The following is a 25,125-nucleotide window of genomic DNA, read 5'->3' on the forward strand; positions in this document are numbered from 1 at the left end:
TACATAGTCATTATATACGAGAACCGATGGCGACAAACATGATTATGTAAATTCACGTATTCACGTGATTATATAAATTCACGGATTCACGTGAATAAAATTATAAATACACGTGAAATTTTAAGCAACGGGTTTTATAAATTAAACCTTAATTTCACGTGAGCACGTGAAAACGTATACACGTGAAATAGGGAGCTCTAGTTGTGACACTGCGGAGGACCACGTTTCTTATTTGGTTTCTCAATGGGGACTTTGGTATTGAAACTTAATTTCGAGAACGTCTTAGTTATTGTCTTGTGTTAAAATATTCACAAAGGATTAGGGTAAAGGACATTTGTTTTTATTTTTGACGTTATATATGAATTTAACTGAGTGTCCCAACTCAGCTAAAGCATTAATAATGTCATTACTTAAGGTGAAAAAGTGTAGGTTTCTGATTATGATCCTGTAGTACGAAGGTGAAGAGGGGTGTATGAATGAAAACTAGCATTAGTTTTGTAAAAATGATCAATAATTGTATTACATTTTTGGTGACCTGCTGATTTTATGATGATGTGTGATGGCGTTGACCTTCAGGTAAAACCATTTTGGTGGGTAATGTTGATTAATACCTTATTTAAGACGAAATAGTTTGAAATGTTTTTGACGTGGATAGGTGGAGCCAGGGGCCCCATGTCTCGTTTAGTGTGAAACAGGTTCACTGGATCACCCTTGAAGTTGGTTAAAGACAAAGTTGTAGCTACGTCGTTATTGTCATCAGTGACGAGAGGGACAAAACGATTTGGTGAAATGTAGACTTTGGTTTTTTTGTCATTTTGAGTTGGTGAAATTGACGAGGCTGACAAATTTCGTATTGAGGGTTTCAGTGTACGCCGCGAGGCGGTAACGGTATTCTGTGCATTATTAATCGTTATGATGTCATTATAAGTTGGAACTGATAGTCAATAATGGTCAAAATAAATTACTAATGAGCGCGCTAGTGATAACGAAGCAATTATTATCACTTTTTATCGTAGTGTAGGTACGTGTGTTCATGATAAACGTTACTGTCAAACTGAATTAAGAACTTAAATATTAGAAGTATGGTTGAAAATGTAAAACCAATTAGAAAGTCAATCGTTATACCCTAATTAACTCATTAAACTCATTGATCTATCAATTAAATTATAATTCTATGTTAATTATGAAAAACTTTAATTTCCAAACAAAATATTTATTTGGTGTATTGAATAAAATTATTTTAAACATAAAAAAAAAATAAAGTTTATTTCTATATTTTGTTTATAACAAATAAGTTTTATAAATTAGTTTACATAATATAGAAATAAGTAAATAATTGTTTAGCCTAGGGTGTTTTATATTTGTAAAGTACGACCGGTTTTGAATTGATTAAAAACTCATCGTCAGATTATATACAAAGTCAATAAAATCGTGACTCAGTATTAACCATTTAATTATTTTTAATTTAAGAGGCCTATGGAAATATTTGGAGGGGCTAAGTCCCCCTTCCTCCTAGATACGCCCGCCTATGCGTATTATTGTAAACATACTGATTGATACTTGATTATTATAAAGGACTCCAACTAGTGATGGGCAGAAGCGACTATTTGTTACTATAGACTATTGGTTGGTATTTATCACGTACTAACTCAGTGTCGTAACTGAACTTCTCGAGGCCTGTATGCAGATCAAAATCTTGAAACCTGTTATCATTTTACATTTTTGAGCATTTGACCTTTTGATGAGGCTCTATATTATAGTATGATGATCGGGACCTGTATGTAATGCTCACTCTGCACACCCGGTTTTTACGGCATTGGTACTACTGACTAATTATTCGATTACATTTTGTATAACCAACTAATATAAATAAATTAAATTAGTCGACTACATAGAGTAACTAAATTACTCATAAAGTACTGCCGACTAAGTTGGTAGGATATAGTCACTTCTATCCATCACTAACTCCAATCATTAGGTCGTACAAATGGATAAAATGGATAAAAATATCATTAAAAATGTTAAATTATTAATAAATTAAACTAACGGAGTAACATTTTTATTTAAATCTCATTCTAATAAGCCAAGTCCAAATTTGTTAAATAGGTAATAGTGTTGACATGATATTTATAAAATACTTAATTTTCTTATAAAGTTTTTATTTCTTATATACCCGAGTATAAACGTTAAAATATTTTTATGTTTGTAGAAATGTACCTATTTTCATATATTTTAAAAGTTTTTTATATTTTACCTTGTATGTATTTACTATATGTACTAGATATAATTTAAAGCTATTTGATATAATAACATAATTTTTTCAATTGTATAACTTATATAATAAGCTTAGTTTTAATATTTAAAATTAGTATTTATGTATAAATTTATTTATGTTTTATTTTGTTTTCCAGGTATTTGTTTAAAACAAAATGCATTAACTGGAGTGTATCTAATTTTACTACTCTATCTTCCTGTAATAAAAACGCCTACTTCAAAAAATATAAATGGTAAACTATTAGTTCAAATTGAAAGAAAATATGGAACGTTTTTTAGGTGTAATATGTAAATATATATATATATTTATATTTTGTGTATTTTATTTTTTTATTAAGGAGGTTCAGGAGTGTTTTTAAAAACTATTACTTTAATTAGTTGGCTCATGGTATTAATTCAGCTTGTATTCCAAATTATTCTTCTTATAATGCAGCCATATGGAAAAGTTCTAGAACCAACTTGTAAGTTAATTACATTTTTTTTTTTACCATTTAGATTTAAATTAATATTTATATTAATAAATATAAATATTTTAACTACAAAAATATTATTTTAGGCGATGGAATAGAACGCTTGTTTCGTTATATTGGTTTAATTGAACTATCAAAACTGCAATTAATTGAAATATTTTATTTCTACTTACCAGAATTAATTATGGTTTGTGCATCTACTATTATACAAAGAATGTTAATTAAAATTAACTCTGAGGTAGAAGAAACATCAAATACATTTGTTGAAATCACTGAACCTGAATCAAGAGCAACATGGCAACAAACAAGCTCTATTTCTATTGCTATTTCTATTGGTAATTTAAAGTTAATTTATTCAATAAATATATATAATATATATATATTTTTTACACTGTATAGAAATATATTGTTCATTTTAGGAAAATATCTTTGTTTGGTTATTATTTGTTTGGCTGGAGTGGCAGTACCTTCAATAATCAGTGCATTTTATTACATCACATTCTTAGGAATAATGACTTGGTGGTCATGTTATCATCCTATAACTCGTGGATTTGCTTACTTATTTCGTTTTATTTGTTTTATTGCCTGTATACATGTATCTTTTCTTTTTGTATATCAAATGGAGTGGGCTCAAATACTTTTACCTCCAGATTCACCAATTGCAAGGTAAAAATTAATTATTATTATTTTATTTTATTACAGGTACTTTTTACTTTAGAGAAACGTATTATTTACTATGAAAAATTTTAATATTATTTCGTGATAAATTTTTACTATTTTTTTTTTCATACCCTTTCAGACCCTCATCCTCTATAAGAGACACTATATTATTCTATTTATTACAATTGCTGTGACGATGTATTTTAATCAATTATGTATTGAGTTTATAGGAAAAGTGCCGTAAAACGAAAATAGTTCTATAGAATGATTTGGGATTTGAATTCTCAGAAATATGTACCTACATTCTTATCCGATTTTATTTTGTAGTTAATTTCTTGGAAATGGTTTATATAAATGTTCGTAGTTTAATAACCGATAGTGTAATACCTTCTATTTTTCTCGTTCGTTTACACAATTATTAAAGTGTTTTGAACTGATCTCCACAATCGGTTTAATCGAATTAATTTTATGGTATATTTTATACGTGTTTCTTAAAGAGGACATTGGGACGTAGCGGTCGTATTTCGTAATCATCACCTCGTCATCGTGCTGTATTGTGATTATTACGCGCCCTCTACGTGTACCTACTACCTAATAGCTTTTATACGAATTAGCATTATTCAATGTCGGTCTGGCCCACCCGAAAACATGGCAATCAACGGGAGCCCTGAGATTTATTCTTAAAATAGGGTCCAACCCTAGGCGAATTTACAATTAGAGAACTGTGGGTCAGGCTATTTCAAGAAACCACTTATTAGAGTTGAAAGTGGATTATAAATGTATTCCTTGTAATAAAAAAAAATATATTATCATATAATATTTGTTTTTTAATTTTATCCATAATTATCATTGTAAACATTTATCTTATTTTATGAAATATTACAAGGGGTCTGGCATAAAGATATTTTATTTTACTATATAATTAAACCAGTGGAGTCATATGGGGTGAGAGAGGAATCTGAGTCATTTTCCAGTTTAGTTTTAACTTCAACTTATCTTACTTAAAAAATATTAGAAGTGTTCAAAAGGCCAATTTTATCAACAAATATTAATTGTGGGTCAACTGATTTCCTAAACCTTTCCTAAATTCACCCCTGGAAGCAACTACGTTCACATGAAAAATCATAGTAATTATTTTCCTAAATTAAATTAAAATTATATTTTTGACATGATTTAATAGAACTAGGTATAACCGCTATAGTTTATACATTTTTGTTCTCTTGATCAAAATCGAACACTTAACATGTTGTTAATGGTCACATACACGAACACAATGATGATTTCATAATATTGGCTTTAGAAAAGTATAAAAACAAAAATAAATTATATTTGTAGTAGAGTTCGAGTGTAGCGATAAAAAACACTTTTAGTAGATATTTATTGAATCTCACTCTAATATTATATTGTTAAAGGGCTCATTGTAAATTTTTTGCCGGAGTCCCAATCATGAGCTAGACCGACAATGGTATTATTATTTACGATCTATTGAAATATATTATGCATTTATGTAATATTTAATTATTTATTATGTATTAAATGGCTAGAGGGTAACCAGAACATAAAATTTGTGATTTATTGAGCGTTGGTAACGTATTGGAATTGGATAAATTGTTGTAAAAGAAAGAACCACATATTTTGCATAAAATATAATGTTAACTTATGTCTTGATGGTACAAGTATTTGTTTTATACAATTTCATGAATAAATGTACAATATATTTTTATTTTTTACTATGCATAAGTAAGGCGGAGGACTTGTAGCTCTAAAAAAATAGTAAATATGCAAGCACTTAAAAACACTAAGTAATTTATTTATTCAAAATTTTAGAATTTTATGTCTTCAGATTGATTTTTTTTACAACTATTATGATCTAATGTCACTTATAGAGGACATGCTCCTGAATTCATAGAAAAAGAAAAAAAAAGAAATGTTTTAACGTTTTATTCTCCTAAAATGACCCATATTAAAATTAATATTCAAAAAAAATATTATTCCAGTAAAAAGAAACTCAGGTCTGAAAGGGTTAATATGTTTTATTAGAATTACTATTTTATTTATTGAAATAATAATAAAAATAACTAGTTTTATATTTTGTTCTATTTAATACAATTTTTTCTAGATATTATGGTCTTATTGCTATTAGAAAAACTATATGTACAGATCGTGTTATTGTCAAATTCGTAGACTGTGAATGGCCGATGTATGCATTTCCATTAATATTGGTTTTTACTCATTACCTATTATGGTTTGAATCTCTTCTAATCTTAAACAATCCGGTAAGTTAGTATTTATCATTTTATATTATAATATATTTGGTCTAAAAGTTAACATTTTAACTATAATTTTATCTGATTTGAAATATATGCAAGTAGGTATATAATTTGCATAAAAAATGTTCACAATCTATGTGTAAATTGACATACATATTACTTTAATACAAACTTACATTTATCATATGGATTACTTTTTTAGTATACATATTTAAATGGATCAAACTTATAAGTTTTGTGAATTTTATTAGAAGTCAAATTTTTCTAAATTAATGGTGATATAGTGACCATTAGTATTTATGGTATGAAAATATTATACATTTCCTTTATAGCCATCAGTTTTAATTTATTTTATATGAACTGGATTTATCTATTATTCTATAGTGTACTTATTTAGTTAAAAAAAACTTACATATTTATTAGGTTTGAAGAATATTGTGTAAATTTTGTTGCTCAACTAGCTTTTTAATGAACAATAAATTATAACTAACTTTTTCTTTTAATATTCTATTTATTATTCAATATTCTATAGTTTAGCCAATTATTCTATAGTTTTTCTTTACATTGAAATATAATCAATATGCCATGATTTTTATATTGAAAATTTTTTTTTTTTTTTTTAATTATATACCGATTATAATTTTAAACAATAATACAAATCTCCTCATATGAATATTACTTCTGAAATGGACTGAATATACATGGAATAAATTGTTTTTCATTTGGTTAATTTCAAGAGAAAATACCAATAGATTGACCAAGATTGAGTTGAGAGAACTAAGAATATAATATCAGTAGTCATTTCGGAAATGAGTGGCAATGAATAAAGAGAGCTGGTGTGGATTAGGGTTGTTGAGAATGTCTAAATCCATGTATATTATGGACATTAAGAATCTAGTGTTATAATTTTTAGTGCTGTTGAACTATAATAATAGAGAAAATTAATTGAACCGTTAATTTACATGGTAAAGCATTTTAGATTGGGAATACAAAAAATTATTTTTATTCTGTATTCAAATTTCATTCTAAATAATTTTTTGATTGAAACTATTAAATTATTATTATTAACAAAGGTGCATTTAGCTTTAACAATTTTTAATTAAAGTTATATTTAATATTTTTTTATTTTTTTTTAAAGAAATTTACAATCTGTACATAAAAAAAAAACAATAAGTAAATATGATAAATATTATGAATAACAATGTCATGAATAGCATGATTGGAGAAGAGGTTGGCAACATCCTCATAATTTGTAATTTGACAACTTATTATAATAGTTCATGGGATCAGTTCCTTTTTAAACATTGTTTTGGGTTTCCAGGTAGGGTGTGAGAGGAAATATTTTTTTACAAGAGGATTTTTGTGGGAGTCGAATTTGGAATGGAATCTTTTGTAGAGAGTGGTAGCTAGTTCATTAACGGTTGTGATGTTGAGGTCTTTGTAAAGCGAAGCATTACTTATGTATCATGGTGCGCCTGTGATTGGTCGAAGAGTGATGTTCTTGTATTGGACGAATGTTGGAAGGTTTAGCCGGTCTCCAAATTTGGATTCCATACGACCAGATGGGTCTTATTATTGTTTTGAAAATTAATAATTTTGTTTTGAGGCTTAGTTTAGATTTTAGCAGTGGACGAAGTTTGTGAAGCCTTATGTTTGCTGCTTGTCTTTTTTGTTTTAAATGGGGCCCCCATGTGGGGCGCTTATCTAATATTAAACATAAGTATTTTATTTGATCAGATGATGGTATGACTTTATTGTTGACAGTAATATTAGGGCAGTGATCTTTTTTTAAAGTAAATATAATATGGGCAGATGTGTTTTCATTTATTTTTGTTTTCCATTTTTTTGACCAGTTTAAATTTTAGAAGTATGTTTTTGTAAGTTGTCAGAAGCAGTGATGGGATTTTTGTTGATGGACAGAATAGCAGTACCATCGGCATAGGTTACTAGTATCGTATTTGGATCGGTGGGTACATCGGAAGTGAATATATTGTATAAATCCGGATATAGATCACTACCTTGTGGAACCTCTGCATATATATCAAAAGAGTCAGAATTTTCATTACCTTGACGTACTTGAAAAGTTCTGTATTTTAAGTATGATTTGAGTAATAGAAAGTACGGTGCCGGAAATATTTTTTTGAGTTTATAGATTAAGTCCTCGTGCCAAACTCGGTCAAACGCTTGTTCTATGTCTAGGAATAAGGATGTACAATATTGTTTTTTTTTCGAGAGCTGATGCTATTGAATCAGTTAAGCGATGAATTTGGTGAATGGTTGAATGTTTTGGACGAAAACCGAATTGGATATTTGGAATGATACCTTTTTTTAACATAATTGGACGAATTCTTTTGAGCAAAAGTTTTTCGAAAAGTTTACCGAGTGTAAGGAGTAAACTTATGGGTCTGTATGGGGTAGGTAAGTGTTTTGGCTTGCCAGACTTGTGGATTAAGATTATTACTGCGGATTTCCATATTGAGGGAAAATATGATAATCTTAGCATTTCATTATAAATGTATGTTAGATAAATTATACATTTTTTGATGTATTTTTTAATGTCTTATTTGTAATGAGATCGTTATCGTAAGATTTACAAGCAGGCAATTTTTTTAAGGTATATTCAATTTCGCCTGGTAAAATTGATTTTGCTGGTAGAGATATTGGCAGAGGGCTATTAAGAAAATTGTATATATCATTGATATGGGTATTATTGTTGACGATATCTTGGTGTGGTTTAAAAATTTCATGGAGTTGGTTAGCGAAAGTATTAGCCTTCTATTTGTCGGTTATACTATATATGCCGTCAGTAAGTTGAAGTGGTGGGATATTTTTCCTAGTTTTTGTTAAACTTTTTGTTACTCTCCATAGTGAGCCGTTTTGAGGATTTAGATTGTTTAGGTATGATTGATATTCCTCTGACTTGAATTGTTTTATTTTATTTTTAAGTATATTTGTCGTTGATTAAGTTGTTGTTTAAGACTGGGATATCTGTATTGTTGACAGCGTGCTTTAATTCTACGTTTTATTACTATTAATATTTGGATATTTTGAGGTAATCTATCATTTTTATAGGTAGTTTGATTTTTATTCAGGTAAGAATTAATATTTGTTGATTGTTGAATGGTTTGTACCACAAGTGTAGCTGTACATTCAATTTCATTGCAAGTTTTCAGGGATATATTTAAATTTATACTGTTATCTAAGTGATTTTTAAATTTAGTCCAATTTATTGGTCCGTCTGTCAGTGAAGGTCTAATGTTATGAGCGGGGTTTCCTCCAAGTGTTAATATAACAGGTGAATGGTCACTTTAGAGGTCGCATATATTATTTGCTAAAGGAGTTAAGTGATTTGGTAGTTTGGTAAAAAAATAGTCTAATATATCTGGATGTCTATTTAAATGTGTGGGCCAGTAGGTTGGACCAGGAGGGGAAATAACTGAAGTGGTTATCCGTTATGGTTTGAAAAAGTATTTTACCTCTTTGATTTTCGGCCCTGCATCTCCAAGAGTTATGTTTTGCGTTGAAGTCACCTCCTGCTATAAATGTATTACCTAAAGAGCTAAAAAGTGAGTTGAATTTGTTTTTACTTATATTATGGTTTGAGGGTGGGGGGGCAGTATACTGAAGATAGAGTAATTGGGATGCTATTGACGTTAATTTTAATGTTTGTTGCTCGAATTGCGTGTTCCTGAAACGGTGGTAATAAACAGTGGCGTATTCTTGAAGAGACGACAATTCCAATACCGGCATAGGCTGTATTATTAGGGTGATTTGTTACGTGAGTGGTAAATCCATGTAATTTAAAATTAGTATTTAGTGTAAAATGAGTTTTATTTATCATAGCTATGTCATTTTTTTTTTTCGTATAATAAGTTATGAAGTTCATGTTTTAGTTGAATGGTACCGTTAGCGTTCCAGAGTAAAATGTTTAATGAGGGATGGGTTTGGGTGGAGTTATTCATTAGTTTTTATTAAGAGTTTATTAATAACCGTTGTTAGGAGTGAAATAAGTGGATTAATAATTAATTTAAAATCATCGAGGAATGAGGTGAGCTGCTTAAAAAAAAATTTGGGGTTTGTTCATTGATTTTTGTGTTATTAAATTGACGAGAGGCGCCTGCGTATGAATGAGTGTGAGGCTGATTATTAGTACTGATATTATCATTTAGGATGATTCAATAGACCTCTTTAACATGTATGGTATTATTTGTGGTTGCCACAGACCTAGAAAACCGGGAAAACCGATAAAATTCAATGAATTAATTTCCAAGTCGGAGAAACCGGGAAAAGTCAGGGAATTTATATCTAAGTCAGAAAAACTGGGAAAAAATTGTAAATTTAATTAACACTATTGTGCATTTATTATTTTCCTCAATAATTGAATTTTATGATAAAAATTTAAAAATTCATGAAAAAATAAATAAAACTTGGTATTTTTATAGTCCTAAATGAAAAATAAAATGTTTATCATCACTTGAAACTTTTAGTTAGAAGTCTGTTAGTATAATATATTACTATATTAATAGTAATAGTATGTTATATATATATATATACGTAATGTATCCAATAGTAACTTATTTATAACCTAATGTTCCTATTATTACAATAATTTTGTCTTCAGCCCATTGCTTATATATATATATATATATATTATATAATACTATATACTATATTATGTACTATAAACATATTATGTAGGTATGTTCGATTTATATAAATAATTTTACTTTTATTAATAATTATTAATACTTATTTAATGTAAAAGAAGGGAGTCGGTTGTTGTTGTGTGGGTATGTAAGAATAGCTAAAAGTACGACCTAAAAATAAATGCTGTTGAATTATTTACAGCTGAACATTGATACATTGATAAAACAGATAGATAGGTATTATTTTAATATTGTTATTTTCATGTAGAAAAAAAATAGTCTACTTATAGGTTATTTTTGTTGGTTTATGTTTATAGATTTTACTTTTTGAGCTGTTTTAAATCAAATTTATTGACTAATTTACTTATTTTTTATCATTTGTTTTACGGTGATGTTTTATTTGTCAATTTCCTATAATAATTATAAGAATTATTCTTATGTTATTATGGTAATTCATCAACCATCGTAAACTCGTAGGTAAATTTTTGATTAAAATTTTAAGAATAAAAAAAAAAAAATTATGTAAATAATACATTTCTTTATTTCTGTACATCAGAGGTAATGTAACGCAAACCCAATTAATTATACCTACGAATATATTATCACGAATTGACTGAAATCCGTTAAATGTTTTAATGCAAAATTAAATTCTGCTAAATGCATGAAAGTTTTACATGAACCCTTGTGTAATTTAGAAATTAAGAATAGTTTATTTCTCCTATTTTTGTCAATTACAATTGGAGATTATTTTTCCGAAATATCAATAGTTTTTCCGGGAGTGAGAAAAAATTGCCGTAAAAACGGTAAAAATGCACCGCAACTGAGACTTTCACTTTTCACATTTTTGTTATTCAGTATTTCAGTCATAACTCCAAAAGTAATAGGTCTTATCTAAAATTTTACCTTGTGCAGTAAAATATGTGTAATACCATGTAAATCATTTTTAATTATTTTTTAAATATTTTATAAGATAACAATTTTTTTTTTTTTAAATAACATAAATGTAATCTATCTGGAGAACTTGGAAAATCCAGGAATTTTAAAATAAAAAATTTGTGGCAAGACTCCGTAGTGTTTTTCACAAGTTCAGTGATTCTTTCCTGAAATAATTTAAATTTTGTAATTTACCTATTCTAAAATTCCATAATTACTGAAATTTAAATATGCATTTACCTATTGCAAATCGCAACTAGCCAAAGTAATGTAAAATAGTAATTTTTTATTTTGACTTGTATCACATAAATATGGTCCCCACATAAGTAGTGAAATAAGAACTGAAGGTTTAATTTTAACACTATCTCATTTTAATTGTTTCTCAAAAATTTATTATTTATACAACATTTTGAGTATTGAAAAATGTGATTTTTTTTCTGGAAAACCTGTAAAAGTCAGGGAATTTCGAAATACAAAAAGAGTGGTAATCCTGTTATTGTTATTTAATAATTTGATATCAGATTAGAAATCTTGGTTAATTCTTTTTTTATTATTCTAGTGTCTGTTGTAGATTTTTTTATACAATGCAACCTCGGTAACTTGCTGGGTGTTGTCCTTCACATAATACGTATTTGGGTGGTTGGTCGGTAGGTTTTAAACAGGCAGAGGTATTGTGGTTTTCCTCACATTTCACGCATCGGGGTGCGTGATTACAGTTTGTTTTCGAGACTAAAATCTTGGCATCTAAGACATTGTATTATTTGACGTCAAAAGTGTGGTTCTTCAACTTTAATTTTGGTGTAGCTTAATGAAGTTAATTTTAATATTTCTTTGTTATTTTGGTCAGGTTCAAGGTCTATAAAAAATAGGGGTAATGGTATTTTTGTTATTTTATTTTTTACATTTATAACTTGTCTTACAGTGAATCCATTTTCACTTAATTCTTGGATGATAAAATCAATAGGCGTGGTATGTTGTTAGTTCCGAAAAACGACACTGTATGGTTTGTCTTTTTTAATTTGATAAGTGTGAAAATTAACTTTTTTTTTTTTGAGCAATTTAGTTACTTTTTGGAATGAATCGGCCAATTTTGTTTGAAGTTTTAGGATATTGATAAGACTTTTGCAAAAGAATTCTTCGGGACTGATAAATAGTTTGATAGCGTCACAGAATTTTTTGTAGTTGAATTCAAATTTGATAAAAATTGGAGGTGGTAATTGTGGTTTGGTGTTTAGTGAATCAGACGTTTGATCAGTATCCATTTCCTGAGTAGATAAGTTTTCAGAATGTGAGGCGTAACGATTTTTTGTTTTGAACTGGCTTGATGTATTGCTTTGTTTGATTTTGGGAGACGTAATAGGTGATGGAGTATGCTGACGTTTTTGGGAGTGAAGAGGCATTATCAATGTCCAATTAACAGATGATAATTTATTATAGTTTATTATTTAGTTTTGTTTAATTATTTGATTGCCATTTACAATTTTAATTGGAGTTATCAGTTTGTTGTTGTAGTGCTTCTTTTGTGGTGGTGAGCGTAGTGACGTGTTATTTTGGTTAGATAACGAGGGGGGCAACGTATTATTTTGGTTAGACATTTTGTGCAACGGTAATTAAAAATGTGATTTTTCTTACCTTGGAGCTGCACAGACCCCCGTAGTGGGTAAGACCTGAAATACTAGTGATTCGTCTTTTTTCCCCCTTTTCAACGGTATTAATTTTGTTAAAATCGACAAAGTTGTATAAATGAAACATAAAAAAAATTGTGGACGTTTAATAAACATGTGTGCTCGGTAAGGGTTGAGCACGGAGTGTTATTTAATATTTAATATATATTTATTATAATTGTTTTTGACTTAGATGAACATGGGTAAAATATATTTTATAACAATTTTAATTTTATTTATTGAATATGTAAGCAATTAGCATTTCAATTACATAAATAAATTTAGTAAGGGTTTTAAAATTTGCTCTTGTCACTTAGTTTACAGTTCATGACCTAACATCTTTGATGCATTTTGATGTGAATTTTTGTATTCACAAGGGAAAATATTTAAAAGGTATGATATATATTTATACATAATAGTCTATTTCTCAAATAATATTTATTTTCCCTTGTATTATTTGTCTTTTTTGTTTTTGCAATTTTTGTTTTATGTTTGGCTAGTACAATGTTACCAATAGCGAATCTGTTCTTATAAACTATGTTTTAGCTCTGAATGTGTAGATATTCTTATAATTTTTGGTAGATTAATAATACAAAATAAATATGAGTATAGGTAATGTACTCCAACACAAATTATATTTTGTGTTGTACAGTTAAGTTCTTCTAGTAATCATTCAAAATATTATTAAACTCTGTATTGAGTACAAATCATAATTATTTTAAATACAAAAATAAATATGATACAATCATGAAATTATATATATATATATGTATGTGTGTGTGTGTGTGTTTAATTGAGAGTATGATTTTTTTTTTTTTTAATTTCTGATATTAATGGTAAGAATATTGTTTGAAACTAATGACTAAAATTAAAAAAAAAAAAAAAAACTTAAACAATGACTATACTTACGAGTATGTACCAGTGTAATTACGGTAACAAATAACAATATTTGATATCTTTACAGATAGTATAGAAATCTAAACCTTTGATTTTTTGTTCCAAAAACTGCCTTTAATATTACTTAGTATATATATCATACAGTCAAAGTTTTACAGTTATACATATAAAACATATGCTAATGGTATATTCTTCGTAGATTGTAAATTTATTTAAATTTATGATCTGTATATTTTGATAAGTTTATGAAAAAATTAATATCAGGTATTAAAACATTAGGTACAATAATTTTAAATTGCATCCATTACGATGTATAAATTAGGTATTCAAATTACAGGATCTCGAAACAAAAGAACCATTAGGAATGACTCGGCAAGTAACAGTTCGTTTATCTCAAAAAGGTCCCAATAGATATTTTTTTCGAAATAAAACCAATCGGTGGCGTGCTGCCACTCGTAAAGTTTGCGTATGTTTATTTTCTTTTATCACATAATTAATACACACTTCAATGTGTTTTGTGTGAAAAATGCACCGCAAATTTGATCACAAGTTTTAAATGTTTTTAACACTTAGATAACATATATTACTTATGTATACCATATTTTGCAATATGTTAGGAATATTTATTTCTATATTTTTAGATTAACAAATTATGTATAAATAATTTTTTAATTTAAAAAAAAATTATAATATTGTACATATAATTATTTTTGTTTATAATAATCATAAGATTTTCATTATTATAATTTAGTTAACTAAGTTTTCTATAAAATAAAGGTAGTGATATAAAATATGAAAAAAATGTAAATATGTACTCGAATATAGAGGTTCTTGTACAATAAAGTATGTTGAGTGACAAGTAAAGTTACTGTACATTTGAATGAATTATATTTTTAGTTATCATGAAGAGTTATCATATATATTTTTTTATTTAATGTAAAATGATCATAGTTACATCTATTAAATAAAATTATGTAACATTCGAAAAAATATGTTTAAAGATAAGTTGTTTATGGGTTATCAGCAAAATGTCTACCGCTCTATTTTTACATGTAAAAGTTGATGACCTCATATAATAATTTACAAATTTAAAAATAATATTTTTATAATTTTAAATTGTATTACTCGTATATGTTTATTTTGGGCTGAATATGATAGTGAATCTGGAATTTGAATACAGCACTAAGTTTTTATCTATTTTTAAATAATTAATATCTACATATATATATAATTAAATTATATTATAAAAATTAGGGGAAAAAATATAATGAAGTATTTAAATTCTCATTATATTCGTGTTACTAGCTAAAAATAATATTTAAACAAAAAGAAAATTAATGAAAATATATTACAAAGATAGATAAATAGTTTTGTAAAATGAGCAACTTCTATGTATAAAAAATAGAAGGGGTCGTCTTATATGTTTGGCCTAATAATGTCAAATGGCTTTTTCTATTTTATATAACTTATTGAATAATGTAAGTAGTCACATTTCACTAGTATAATTTTTCTTAGAAATTTTCATTATTTAAAATAAAATAAATTAATATTTATAGTGTATATGCTCTTATCATCAATCTCTTGATATTTTTATTGAAGCTTTTTTTGATTTTGTTGCTTCATTTTTTTATACTCCTATAATTATTTATTTATAAAATTTTTATTTTTTACTTATCTTTTTAAAAATGCATTTAAGATTTTTTAATTTATATCGCACTAATATTTATATTATAGATGCACGCTTTTACCGAACATAATATGGCTCTTCCCACGGAAAGTACACCTGTATGTATATAATATTTGTATATTATTTTATTATGATTTGATTTACTGTTACTTTAACCTCAATTAAATTAACAGGATGTACAGCTAAATGAGGTAAAGAAAATTTTTAGAATTTGAAAAACATTTGGTAATCATTCAAGTAAGAGTTGGGGATAATTTGTATTAACAATATGATATTTTTTTCGCTTTACAAAATGCATACACACAGACTGCTTATTTATTTAATGTACTTAATGATATTTTCTATAATTTATTTATTATTTAACTATAAAAATGATGTACTAAATGTAATAAATAGGGTTCGGACTTACAGCGTTTTTTTTTTTAAATAAATAACATTGATTAATAAAACAATATGTTTTAGAATATGAACAATTTTAATATAAAGCATACATTTTAATTCCATAATAATTCTGTCAAGTAAGAGCATATTTAATGATTTATGTTTATATATTATTCTATATTATTGTTCCCATTTTTCTTTTTTATATTCTTATTGATTGTAGAAGTATTAATTTTAAATTTTTTTAAATTAATGAGAAAAAATATTAATTCCTATGATAAGTTGCTTTTAAGAAGTATCATTACATTTGTGTTTCTATCTGTATGTTTTTAATTATATGTTTCTTTCATAACAAATTGTAAATGTTATAATAATTTTTAGTGATTAAAGTCCTAAGCCCTTGTGAAATATAGAAAATTTAACTTCAACACATTTTTTTATTTTAAAATTATATTAATGTTTAAACATCCAACAGGCAAAGCTATAATAATATAAATATAATTTAGGGCAGATATTAACAATCTTAAACCTTATACAAATATTGTATGTAATGTATTAAAGTATACATAGTAAGCAAGGTATAATCTCAGCCATATGCCTATATATATGCATGTTGACAACATTAAGTAAAGTCATTGAATCTAAATTAAATTTGAAATTTAAAATAAAATGTATATCGTTTGATTAATACAATTTTAGTGTTAATGCTTTTTAAAAACATAAAATTTTAATATGTGTATTAACATTTGAACAAATTGGGTTATTTTTGTTTTACAATAAATCATTCAATCAAATATTTTAAACATGCTGTACAATTAAAAAATATAGCTGTGAATATTGAGAGTTTTTAGTTAATTGCATATCAATTTTAAAGCTGTACATCACAATATTTTTCACATTCACATTAAAAATGTATGTTCACTGTTGTAATTAATACTATAATATATCTTGAGCCATATTGTTGTATTTAATTTTATTACAATAGTTGATTCGTGGTCAAAGCACTCTATATACTACAAGTCCAACTAGAACTGATAGTCCTTCATGCAGTGTTGTAGAAAGTGAAGTCCAAAAACCTAATGCCCAGAAAGATGGTTATTCAGATGATAGTAAGAACCCACTTTTTCATTTTGAGTTTACTCAACTTTAAGCTTATCAATTAATATGCATGTTTAAATTTTTTATTTTCACAGAAGAATATAAGTCAAACATTTTTTATTACTTAATGGATGTCCTAAGTACTGTTTCACAATTTATTACGCGCACTTCATATATAGGCACAAATATTGTAATGATGGTAATTTATTTTATAATTAAATTTTAATTAAAATTATTAATAATAATTTAATGAACTAATTTAAAACATTTGTGGATTTGATTAATAGGCTTGGAGTATAACATATCATAGTTGGTTAACATTTATATTGCTGTTATGGGCTAGTATTTCTTGGATGGTTCCTCAACAAAGAAAAACTATGTTAAGGTCATCACCGTTCCTAGTTTTTTATGCAGAATTTTTACTTTTATCTCAATTCTTATATTGTATGAATTTAAATGACAACGAATTGCCCCAAACCATTCAAGATTGGAATTTAGAACAAATTGGATTCACTAAAGTGCTTCATTTTCCTTGCAAACCTTTAATAATCAAGGTAACATATATCATATTTTTCTTGTATTACAATTATAATTATTATTAAACTTAGTGTTGTAAATCTGATATCATTAATTTATCATAGACATTATTTACAACTATGTTTTGGATTACATTGAGACAATTTATGCAAGAAAGAAGAGAAGCTAGAAGTCATTCAGCCGTAGCTAATATGATAGCACCTCTTCAAGTTACAGTAGGAACAGCAACTGGTGAGTTATACCTATATTAGTTAAAAAGATATTTCATAAGATTATATTTACTATTAATTTATTGCAATTTTTTAAAACTACTTATTATTTGTTCTACATTTATTGATGGGTAAAAAATGTATATTCTACAGCTATGGGAGGTGATTCAAATACAAAAGGCAGTCAACTTATGCAAAGATTAGGCGAAGAAGCAAAAATTATTCTAACCAAATTTTGGATTTGGGTTGTAGCTTTTGTATTATTTGGAATTGGCATCACTGGTGAAAGGATGACAATATTCCGAATTATTTACATGGCACTGGCATTAATATTTTTACTAACATTTCAAGTAAAAAAATTATTAATTATTAATTATAATATTATATATTATGAATAAGTTTTTATTTCATATAGTTTATAACCTATAATAGTGATTACTTTATTTTATTAAATTTAGATTATACATTTTTCTTGAGATATGTGTCTCATATATAACAAAAAAAAAATAATAAATATAAATATTTTTTAATTGTATTTATAGCTGTCATGGGTTTTGTGGAGGAAAATTATGTATGGTTTCTGGCTTACGGTCATAATATATTCTATGCTCATATTAGTTATGACATACACATATCAGTTTGATAATTTTCCGTATTATTGGGAAAAATATTTAAAAATTCCGCCCACACTGTAAGTTTCTGTAAATTGCATAATTAATTTTAAATTGTTATTTTATTTATTTTTATTTTTAGGCAACTTGATATTGGTTTGGAAAAGTTTGAAACTGGAGAGCTTTTCGTTCGTCTTTTAACTCCAACATTTTTTGTCATTATCACTGTTGTCCAACTTTACTATTTCCATAAAGATTTTTTGGCAATTTCTGATATTAAAAGTCGGTATGTTCAATAACAGTTTCTTACTGGAATTTTTATGCTATTGAATTATTATTTTTAAAAATATAATGTAATTTTTACAGAGGGACTAGTATTGTGAAACCATCCAAACCAGGGAATTCTTCTGAGTCAGATAGTGATAAAGAATCATCAAATTCTAGCATATCTCTGACTGAAAAATGTCGACCACGTTCAAGCTTTATTTCAGAAAGACAATCTTTTAAAATATTTAAAAGTAAATTTATTATTGTTGTTATTGGAATCATCTGTATAATAGCGTATAAACCTAATTTTTTTTTTTTTTTTGTAGATCTTCCAAAAGTCAAATTACGTTCATTCTTTAAAATTTTTAAAACCTTTCTTTCATATATAATTGAACTGGCATGGTTGTACGCCGAATTACACATGATAAAAATTATATTATTGTGTGTCATGTTTTTGGCAGTTTACGAGGTAGTTTATATTTGAAAAATACTCGTACAAGTGTAAATTTATATTAATTATTAATTTTGATTAGGTTTGTTTGGTCCATTTTGTATTGGTTGCATTGGTAACTATTTCACTAGTATTTAATAGTCGTATACAATCAATTATTATCTACATCATATCTGTGTATGTATCAATATTATTACTAACCAAGATGATTTATCAAATTGAATATATAAGAGAAGGTAGATGGAATGTTACATGTCCGGTATGTTAATTACTTACAATATTGTATAATTTATCAAAATAGTTTTCTTTATAACTTAAACCTTATAATTATTCTATTAAAGGATCCTGATAATCCAAGTTCTACTAAAGATTACAACACTGCAAATTGGGTTGGATTCAAAAAGGCTACAGCTAATTTATCTTTACTTAATTTACTTAAAGGCTATATTTGTAAGTTTTAATGTTTGCATAAACCTATTAAGTTGTATTCCAATAAATATTAATTTAATTTTAACATGTTTTTATATATGTATATATAAGTTATTAAAATAAGATATGCCAATATTTATAAAAAAAAATGTTATTATTAAAATTAATTTTTTCTTTACAGGCATAGTTTTTGTTATTACATTACATAGAGTAGTAATTACTCGACAAAAATATAAGAGACATTTAAAAGGTAGACCATTAGCAAAACCTTTAAGGATGTTTCCAGGTATTACATTTAAAGATGTTGATCTTGACATTCCTCACTGTCTTAAATATTTATTGAACTTTGGTTTTTATCGATTTGGTGTTGAGGTAATTATTAAAAGAAGTTTTCAAAATAGAAAATGTTAATACATTTTACATATCTAAATTTGTTTTATTTTATTTATAGATTACCCTAATATCTGTGGCCATATTAATAGGAACCAGAATGGATTTTTATGCTGTACTTTATGCGTTATGGTTAATGATTTTTGTTATGTTATCAAGAGGAACATTAGCAAAAGCGTGGATAGTTTTTATGTTTTTTATTGTTATTACAATACCATTGCAATATGCTATTGTCATTGGCTTACCACCAGATATTTGTTTAGGTAATTATTTCATCATAATAACTCAATGATTTTAATTATAATTATTTTAAATTAATATATTATTATTTAAACTATATTATTATTTTGATATAGGTTCACTTGTTAACAAATTATTAAATGTTTTTATATTATATTTTACAGCATTGCCATGGGATAAAAATGAAATTTTGAGCAACTTTCGTGATTGGATGTTTTTACCAGATATTGATTCTCCACCAGATGCTTATAAATTACTTTGTAAGACAAATTACTTTTTTTTTTCCTTAAGTAAAAGTTTTTACTTTTATAAATCCAAAATTAATACTTTTAAAATTGTTATTCATAAATATTTTTACAAATTAGTTTAGATTGTTATTGGCATGGTTTTTATTCATTACAGGTGATTTTATTGTATTACTATTTGTGTCTCGTCAATCTATTGTCTTCAAAATAGAAAGAAGACATATAGATGTTGAATATCCTGGTGGGACAAATCGTTCTATTATTGAAGAAGCAGAAAAACCTAGTTTTATAAATCCAGTGCCCGATTTTGTTACCCATATTAGGTTAATTTTACAACACATAAAATATTTGAATAATTCTAATATATATATTATTTATATACATATTTAGATCATGGCTTGATATACTGAAGCGAATTGTTCTCATTGGATTTATTTGGTTTACATTAGCCATCGTATTCTTGGCTGGTACCAATAGAGTTAACTTATTTTCTCTTGGATATTTAATTGGTTCTTTCATATTTTTATGGCAAGGCAATGACTATTATCTTCGACCAGTTAATGTTATTCTTAAATGGTATTATTATTAAGGTTTATTTTTTTTATAGTTTATATTTCAAATGCAATTATTAAAATATTTATTTAATATTCAGGTGGAATAAATTAATACTCTACAATATTACTGTTATTTTTTTGAAAGCTATACTCCAGATACCTGGTTGTATATATATGAATTACATGAAGATGAATGCCTGTTGGATGATACAGCTTTTTGGTATATCTTGTATTCAAAAGTTTTCTACTAATCATCCAGCCGTTACTCCATCAGGTACTTAACATTTTAAATTTTTAATTATTTAGCTTGGTTGATATTTAACCACAAGTTTTGATTTAATAAAAAGTATATAGCATTTTTCTTTAACATAACTTTTTTCTTCAGAAAATGAGGATTGTGAAATACCGGTTGAACATGTTGGCTTAGCGTGGGATATTTTATGTTTTGGATTTTTAATATTTCAAAGACGTTTATTCAATAGCCATTACTTCTTCAGAATTGTAGATGAAACAAAAGCAATGGCCATATTAGCATCTAGGTAAACATATTGTAATAAGTAGATAGTAAAATTTGTTGTTATTATATTTTGTAAAACACAAGTTTTGGATTTAATATTATAATTGACATTTTTTGAATAAAATTCTTTATGGATTTATCATAATTAGGGGAGCCGAATTAATTCAAGAGCTTTCTCAAAAAAGAATCCAAGAACAACACGAGTCGGAACGTAAGGTATTGGAAAAAATAAAATCTAAAATGGATCGAATTAAAGCTACCCAAAAGAAAATCCAAGGTTTTGGTGTTAAAGAACCCGAGTCGCATGAAAAAGGTACATTTAATTTATAACATTCTAGTTTTATTAAAAATTGATTAATTACTTAGTTTTATCACTCTCTTGTTGAACATTATGTATCAACTTCAAAAAAACACATCTTATATAAAAATAAAATATAAGTTACTGAAGTTAATTACTTATTTTCAGTTCAAGTTATTTAATTTTAAGTAGTATACTAAAATATATAGGTACAGTATATTATATTATACATTATAGCAAGCACATAATCGGATTTTTAATTTTAAATATTAATCAACAATAGTAATAGGCATTTAGTTGAATATTTATTTGATTTAAATCAGTTGTATTAAATTATAGGTAATAAATATGTTTTAGTTCTAAAACTATTTATAGCTTTAATAAGTTATATTCCTTAGTTTATTTTGATTACTAACATTTATTTGTAGTAATTAAAAAATATTCACTATGAAAGTGAAATTAAAAATTTATAATGATGCTAACAGCTGAAGAAATTGCGTTCGCCCCTCTGGCTCGCGATTTATCAGGCAGTTCTATCCTTCAAAGTTTTCACACGCCACTTGAAGACGAACCACCAACATTATCGTATTTACAACCTCCAACACCCACATCCACTGTTTTAACCGTATCACTTGATGGTTATTTGGACCCACAACGTATGTCATTCAGTAGCACTAATCATCGACGACCTTTGTCATTTGATGAAAGTGCTATTTACTCTGGTGTGTTTTCACCTCCACCAACAATACAACATCGACGTCAATCTTCGCTTGGTGTACCCTCAACATGGTACCCACGCAAGAGATCTGCTTCAGCTACGACATCTCATCATACTTGTGTGTACTAACTTTCTGCTAATGCATAATGCTTGCATATAGTGCTAAAATAATTTCTTATCATAGCTGTATATATATTTCAGCTTAAAAGTTCTATAAACTTATTTTAAAATGTTAAATATTTTTGCCTTGTTATTTCTAGTGTAATTGTATACTCTAATTGGTTTAAAAAATCTTTGGTTTTTCAAAGTTTATTGAACATGTACATAGCAAATTTAATAACCTAACTTGTACAATGATGTATACAATTTGTACAACAATTATATTAATAGTTTGTTACTAGTCGGTTTTTACGTTCAATGACAAATTAATTAATTTTATAGAATAACCTTTCTGTTATAGTAATCGTCATCGTTTTTATATTAACATAGTATCATTATTCACTGAATAACTAGGTACTGTGTATGTGTATCAAAAGTAATTGATTTATTTTTGATCAATTATAGAGTTTATACAGAAATATTTTTCTTGCTTTTTATATTGTTTTTTTTTTTTTACGTTTTAAATAAAATTTCAGCTTATTGTGTTGTATACAACTGAAGATATAAATAAAAATAAACCCAATCAACTTCAGACGAAACAGAAGCATTGTTAACTGATAATTGAAGTCCATGGTTTGTAATTATTATGCATTCACTGATAGACAACGTGCTACGCTTTAACAGTTTTAAATCATAAGTAAGCACTAACATCAGTTAGCTTTGTAAAATTAATCACTAAACCACATGGCCATAAGAAAAATATGTCTTCATCACGTTTTTCTTTAAAACAATCATAATTCCCTTTATGGCTTTTTATCAATTATTCACCATCAAGTATATTAATACTATCAATTCATTAGTTATAAATCATTTTTATTCCAAGTAGTATTTGAAAAATAACATTTTACATTAAATTCATTTTAATGCACAAATGCGAGAAGTATAAAACAATATTTTAATAATTTCCATGTTTACTCATACCAACCGGGTACATACTTTGATACTGTAGGGTCTCGATAATCCGAATACAGGCTAATCCGAAATACGCGGTAATCCGAACGAACTTGAGAAATATCGCATCGCTATATTAATACATATGTATGTGTTTCATAATAATAGTAAATATATATTTTAAATAATAAGGTTCATATTATGTAATAAATATTATCTGTACATACACTCATATATAATTATAATAATTTTTTGTTTAAATTGTCTTTATAAATTACGATTTTACATGATTAATACAGATAAAAATAAATTTCATGATTTAAATTATAATAAAATTGTTGATTTTATTAAGCCATAGATAATCCGAATAAATTGCTTATCCGAACGATCTCTTTTCTCGATTTCGTTCGGATTATCGAGACCCTACTGTATGTATTTTATTCGTATTATTCCCTTATTACCAAAACAAGTGTCTATAATTTTAGATTATTTAATGACATTTCGGTAAAATATGAATTTAAATTATTTAATGTTTAGGATGTGTATGTGCTTTATTATTTATTATTTTTTTTTATCTAGTTGATAACTAGTTTCAATTTTTTTAGAAATTTTAATTATTAATGTATTAATGCGAGCAAATTCGAAGTCAAGAATTGAAATTGAGACTAAAAATCTGTTGGGATTTTTCAGTTAACTAATACTATTGTTATTCTGTTGTCATTTAAAGTGTTATTTATAATATTTAATTTTTAGCTTCTGAAGTATCTAGTTTTAATTAAAATTATTTTAGAATGATGTTGATGAACGTACATTAATAATAGAATATTTCAATTTAACTAAAAATAATTTAATTGCCAACTCATTGTACCATATACCAAATTAAGAGATGATACCATCAACAATCTTATAGTAATAAAAACTAATTTCATGAACTCATTTATCTTGTTATGTGTTGATTTTATTAAATTATTATTAAATATTATTATATTAAGCAACTACATTAAGTTATTTAAACTAATAACCGTTAAAACTTATATAAAACTTACTAACAACTGTATTTACTAATAACACATAACTTACATAAGTAAAATACTGCAACTTGCATATCAATCCAAAAATGAATTATCAACATAAAATCTCTCGTATCATACTTTTCTTAAATATTTATTTTAATTTTTTTTGAATTTTAATATGGTTTTTTTTTAGTATTTGTAGTATTTGAAATAATTATATTTGAATATTTTATTTTTATGGTCTGGCATAAATTATGTACCTAATTAAATGTATTTTGGTAATGATCTGTACTGAAATAATATTAAATAATATTATATCTATTGTAATCATCAGTGGACTTAACCTTACCAAATCTACTTATAATTGAGGTATGTGGATTGAGATGAGTTTAATTATACTCTAACACAAATCATTTTATGTTATTTTATTCGGATAAATTAATGTTTTATATTAAATAAAGTTATATAAATATATTATGATATTGATAAATAGTAAATAAGTGTATACCGATTTAAGTACTATACATGTATGATCGTTGTTATTAGAAAAATATTATTTTGTACAAAAATAGACGAAAAATTGTGCTTGGAATGGATGAGTTTGATACTCGTAGTC

At 26.3% G+C, this 25,125-nt stretch overlaps 1 protein-coding gene across 11 annotated transcripts in view; it reads left to right on the top strand.

Moving 5' to 3' along the window:
- LOC112688987 (piezo-type mechanosensitive ion channel component-like) overlaps positions 1 to 25,125 on the top strand; it is a 41,809-nt gene that overhangs the window by 10,062 nt on the left and 6,622 nt on the right. For 3 of the 11 annotated variants that reach the window (XM_025562647.1, XM_025562568.1, XM_025562493.1), the window contains exons 3-30: positions 2,412 to 2,507; positions 2,613 to 2,735; positions 2,831 to 3,079; positions 3,164 to 3,410; positions 5,524 to 5,680; positions 14,152 to 14,280; positions 15,549 to 15,599; positions 15,675 to 15,692; positions 16,868 to 16,991; positions 17,076 to 17,179; positions 17,268 to 17,534; positions 17,622 to 17,748; positions 17,880 to 18,076; positions 18,269 to 18,417; positions 18,480 to 18,623; positions 18,704 to 18,855; positions 18,931 to 19,073; positions 19,138 to 19,314; positions 19,397 to 19,505; positions 19,666 to 19,856; positions 19,936 to 20,137; positions 20,279 to 20,374; positions 20,517 to 20,682; positions 20,750 to 20,935; positions 21,012 to 21,187; positions 21,299 to 21,452; positions 21,580 to 21,743; positions 22,214 to 22,564. In XM_025562647.1, coding sequence (XP_025418432.1) covers positions 2,412 to 2,507; positions 2,613 to 2,735; positions 2,831 to 3,079; positions 3,164 to 3,410; positions 5,524 to 5,680; positions 14,152 to 14,280; positions 15,549 to 15,599; positions 15,675 to 15,692; positions 16,868 to 16,991; positions 17,076 to 17,179; positions 17,268 to 17,534; positions 17,622 to 17,748; positions 17,880 to 18,076; positions 18,269 to 18,417; positions 18,480 to 18,623; positions 18,704 to 18,855; positions 18,931 to 19,073; positions 19,138 to 19,314; positions 19,397 to 19,505; positions 19,666 to 19,856; positions 19,936 to 20,137; positions 20,279 to 20,374; positions 20,517 to 20,682; positions 20,750 to 20,935; positions 21,012 to 21,187; positions 21,299 to 21,452; positions 21,580 to 21,743; positions 22,214 to 22,564 — 4,449 coding nt within the window. The remainder of the gene's footprint in view (positions 1 to 2,411; positions 2,508 to 2,612; positions 2,736 to 2,830; positions 3,080 to 3,163; positions 3,411 to 5,523; positions 5,681 to 14,151; positions 14,281 to 15,548; positions 15,600 to 15,674; positions 15,693 to 16,867; positions 16,992 to 17,075; positions 17,180 to 17,267; positions 17,535 to 17,621; positions 17,749 to 17,879; positions 18,077 to 18,268; positions 18,418 to 18,479; positions 18,624 to 18,703; positions 18,856 to 18,930; positions 19,074 to 19,137; positions 19,315 to 19,396; positions 19,506 to 19,665; positions 19,857 to 19,935; positions 20,138 to 20,278; positions 20,375 to 20,516; positions 20,683 to 20,749; positions 20,936 to 21,011; positions 21,188 to 21,298; positions 21,453 to 21,579; positions 21,744 to 22,213; positions 22,565 to 25,125) is intronic. The other 8 variants (XM_025562889.1, XM_025562806.1, XM_025562729.1 and 5 more) reach the window with 7 other exon arrangements.

The sequence above is a fragment of the Sipha flava genome, unplaced genomic scaffold (assembly GCF_003268045.1).
Source record: "Sipha flava isolate LNK unplaced genomic scaffold, YSA_version1 0_pilon_pilon, whole genome shotgun sequence".
NCBI lineage: Eukaryota > Metazoa > Arthropoda > Insecta > Hemiptera > Aphididae > Sipha > Sipha flava.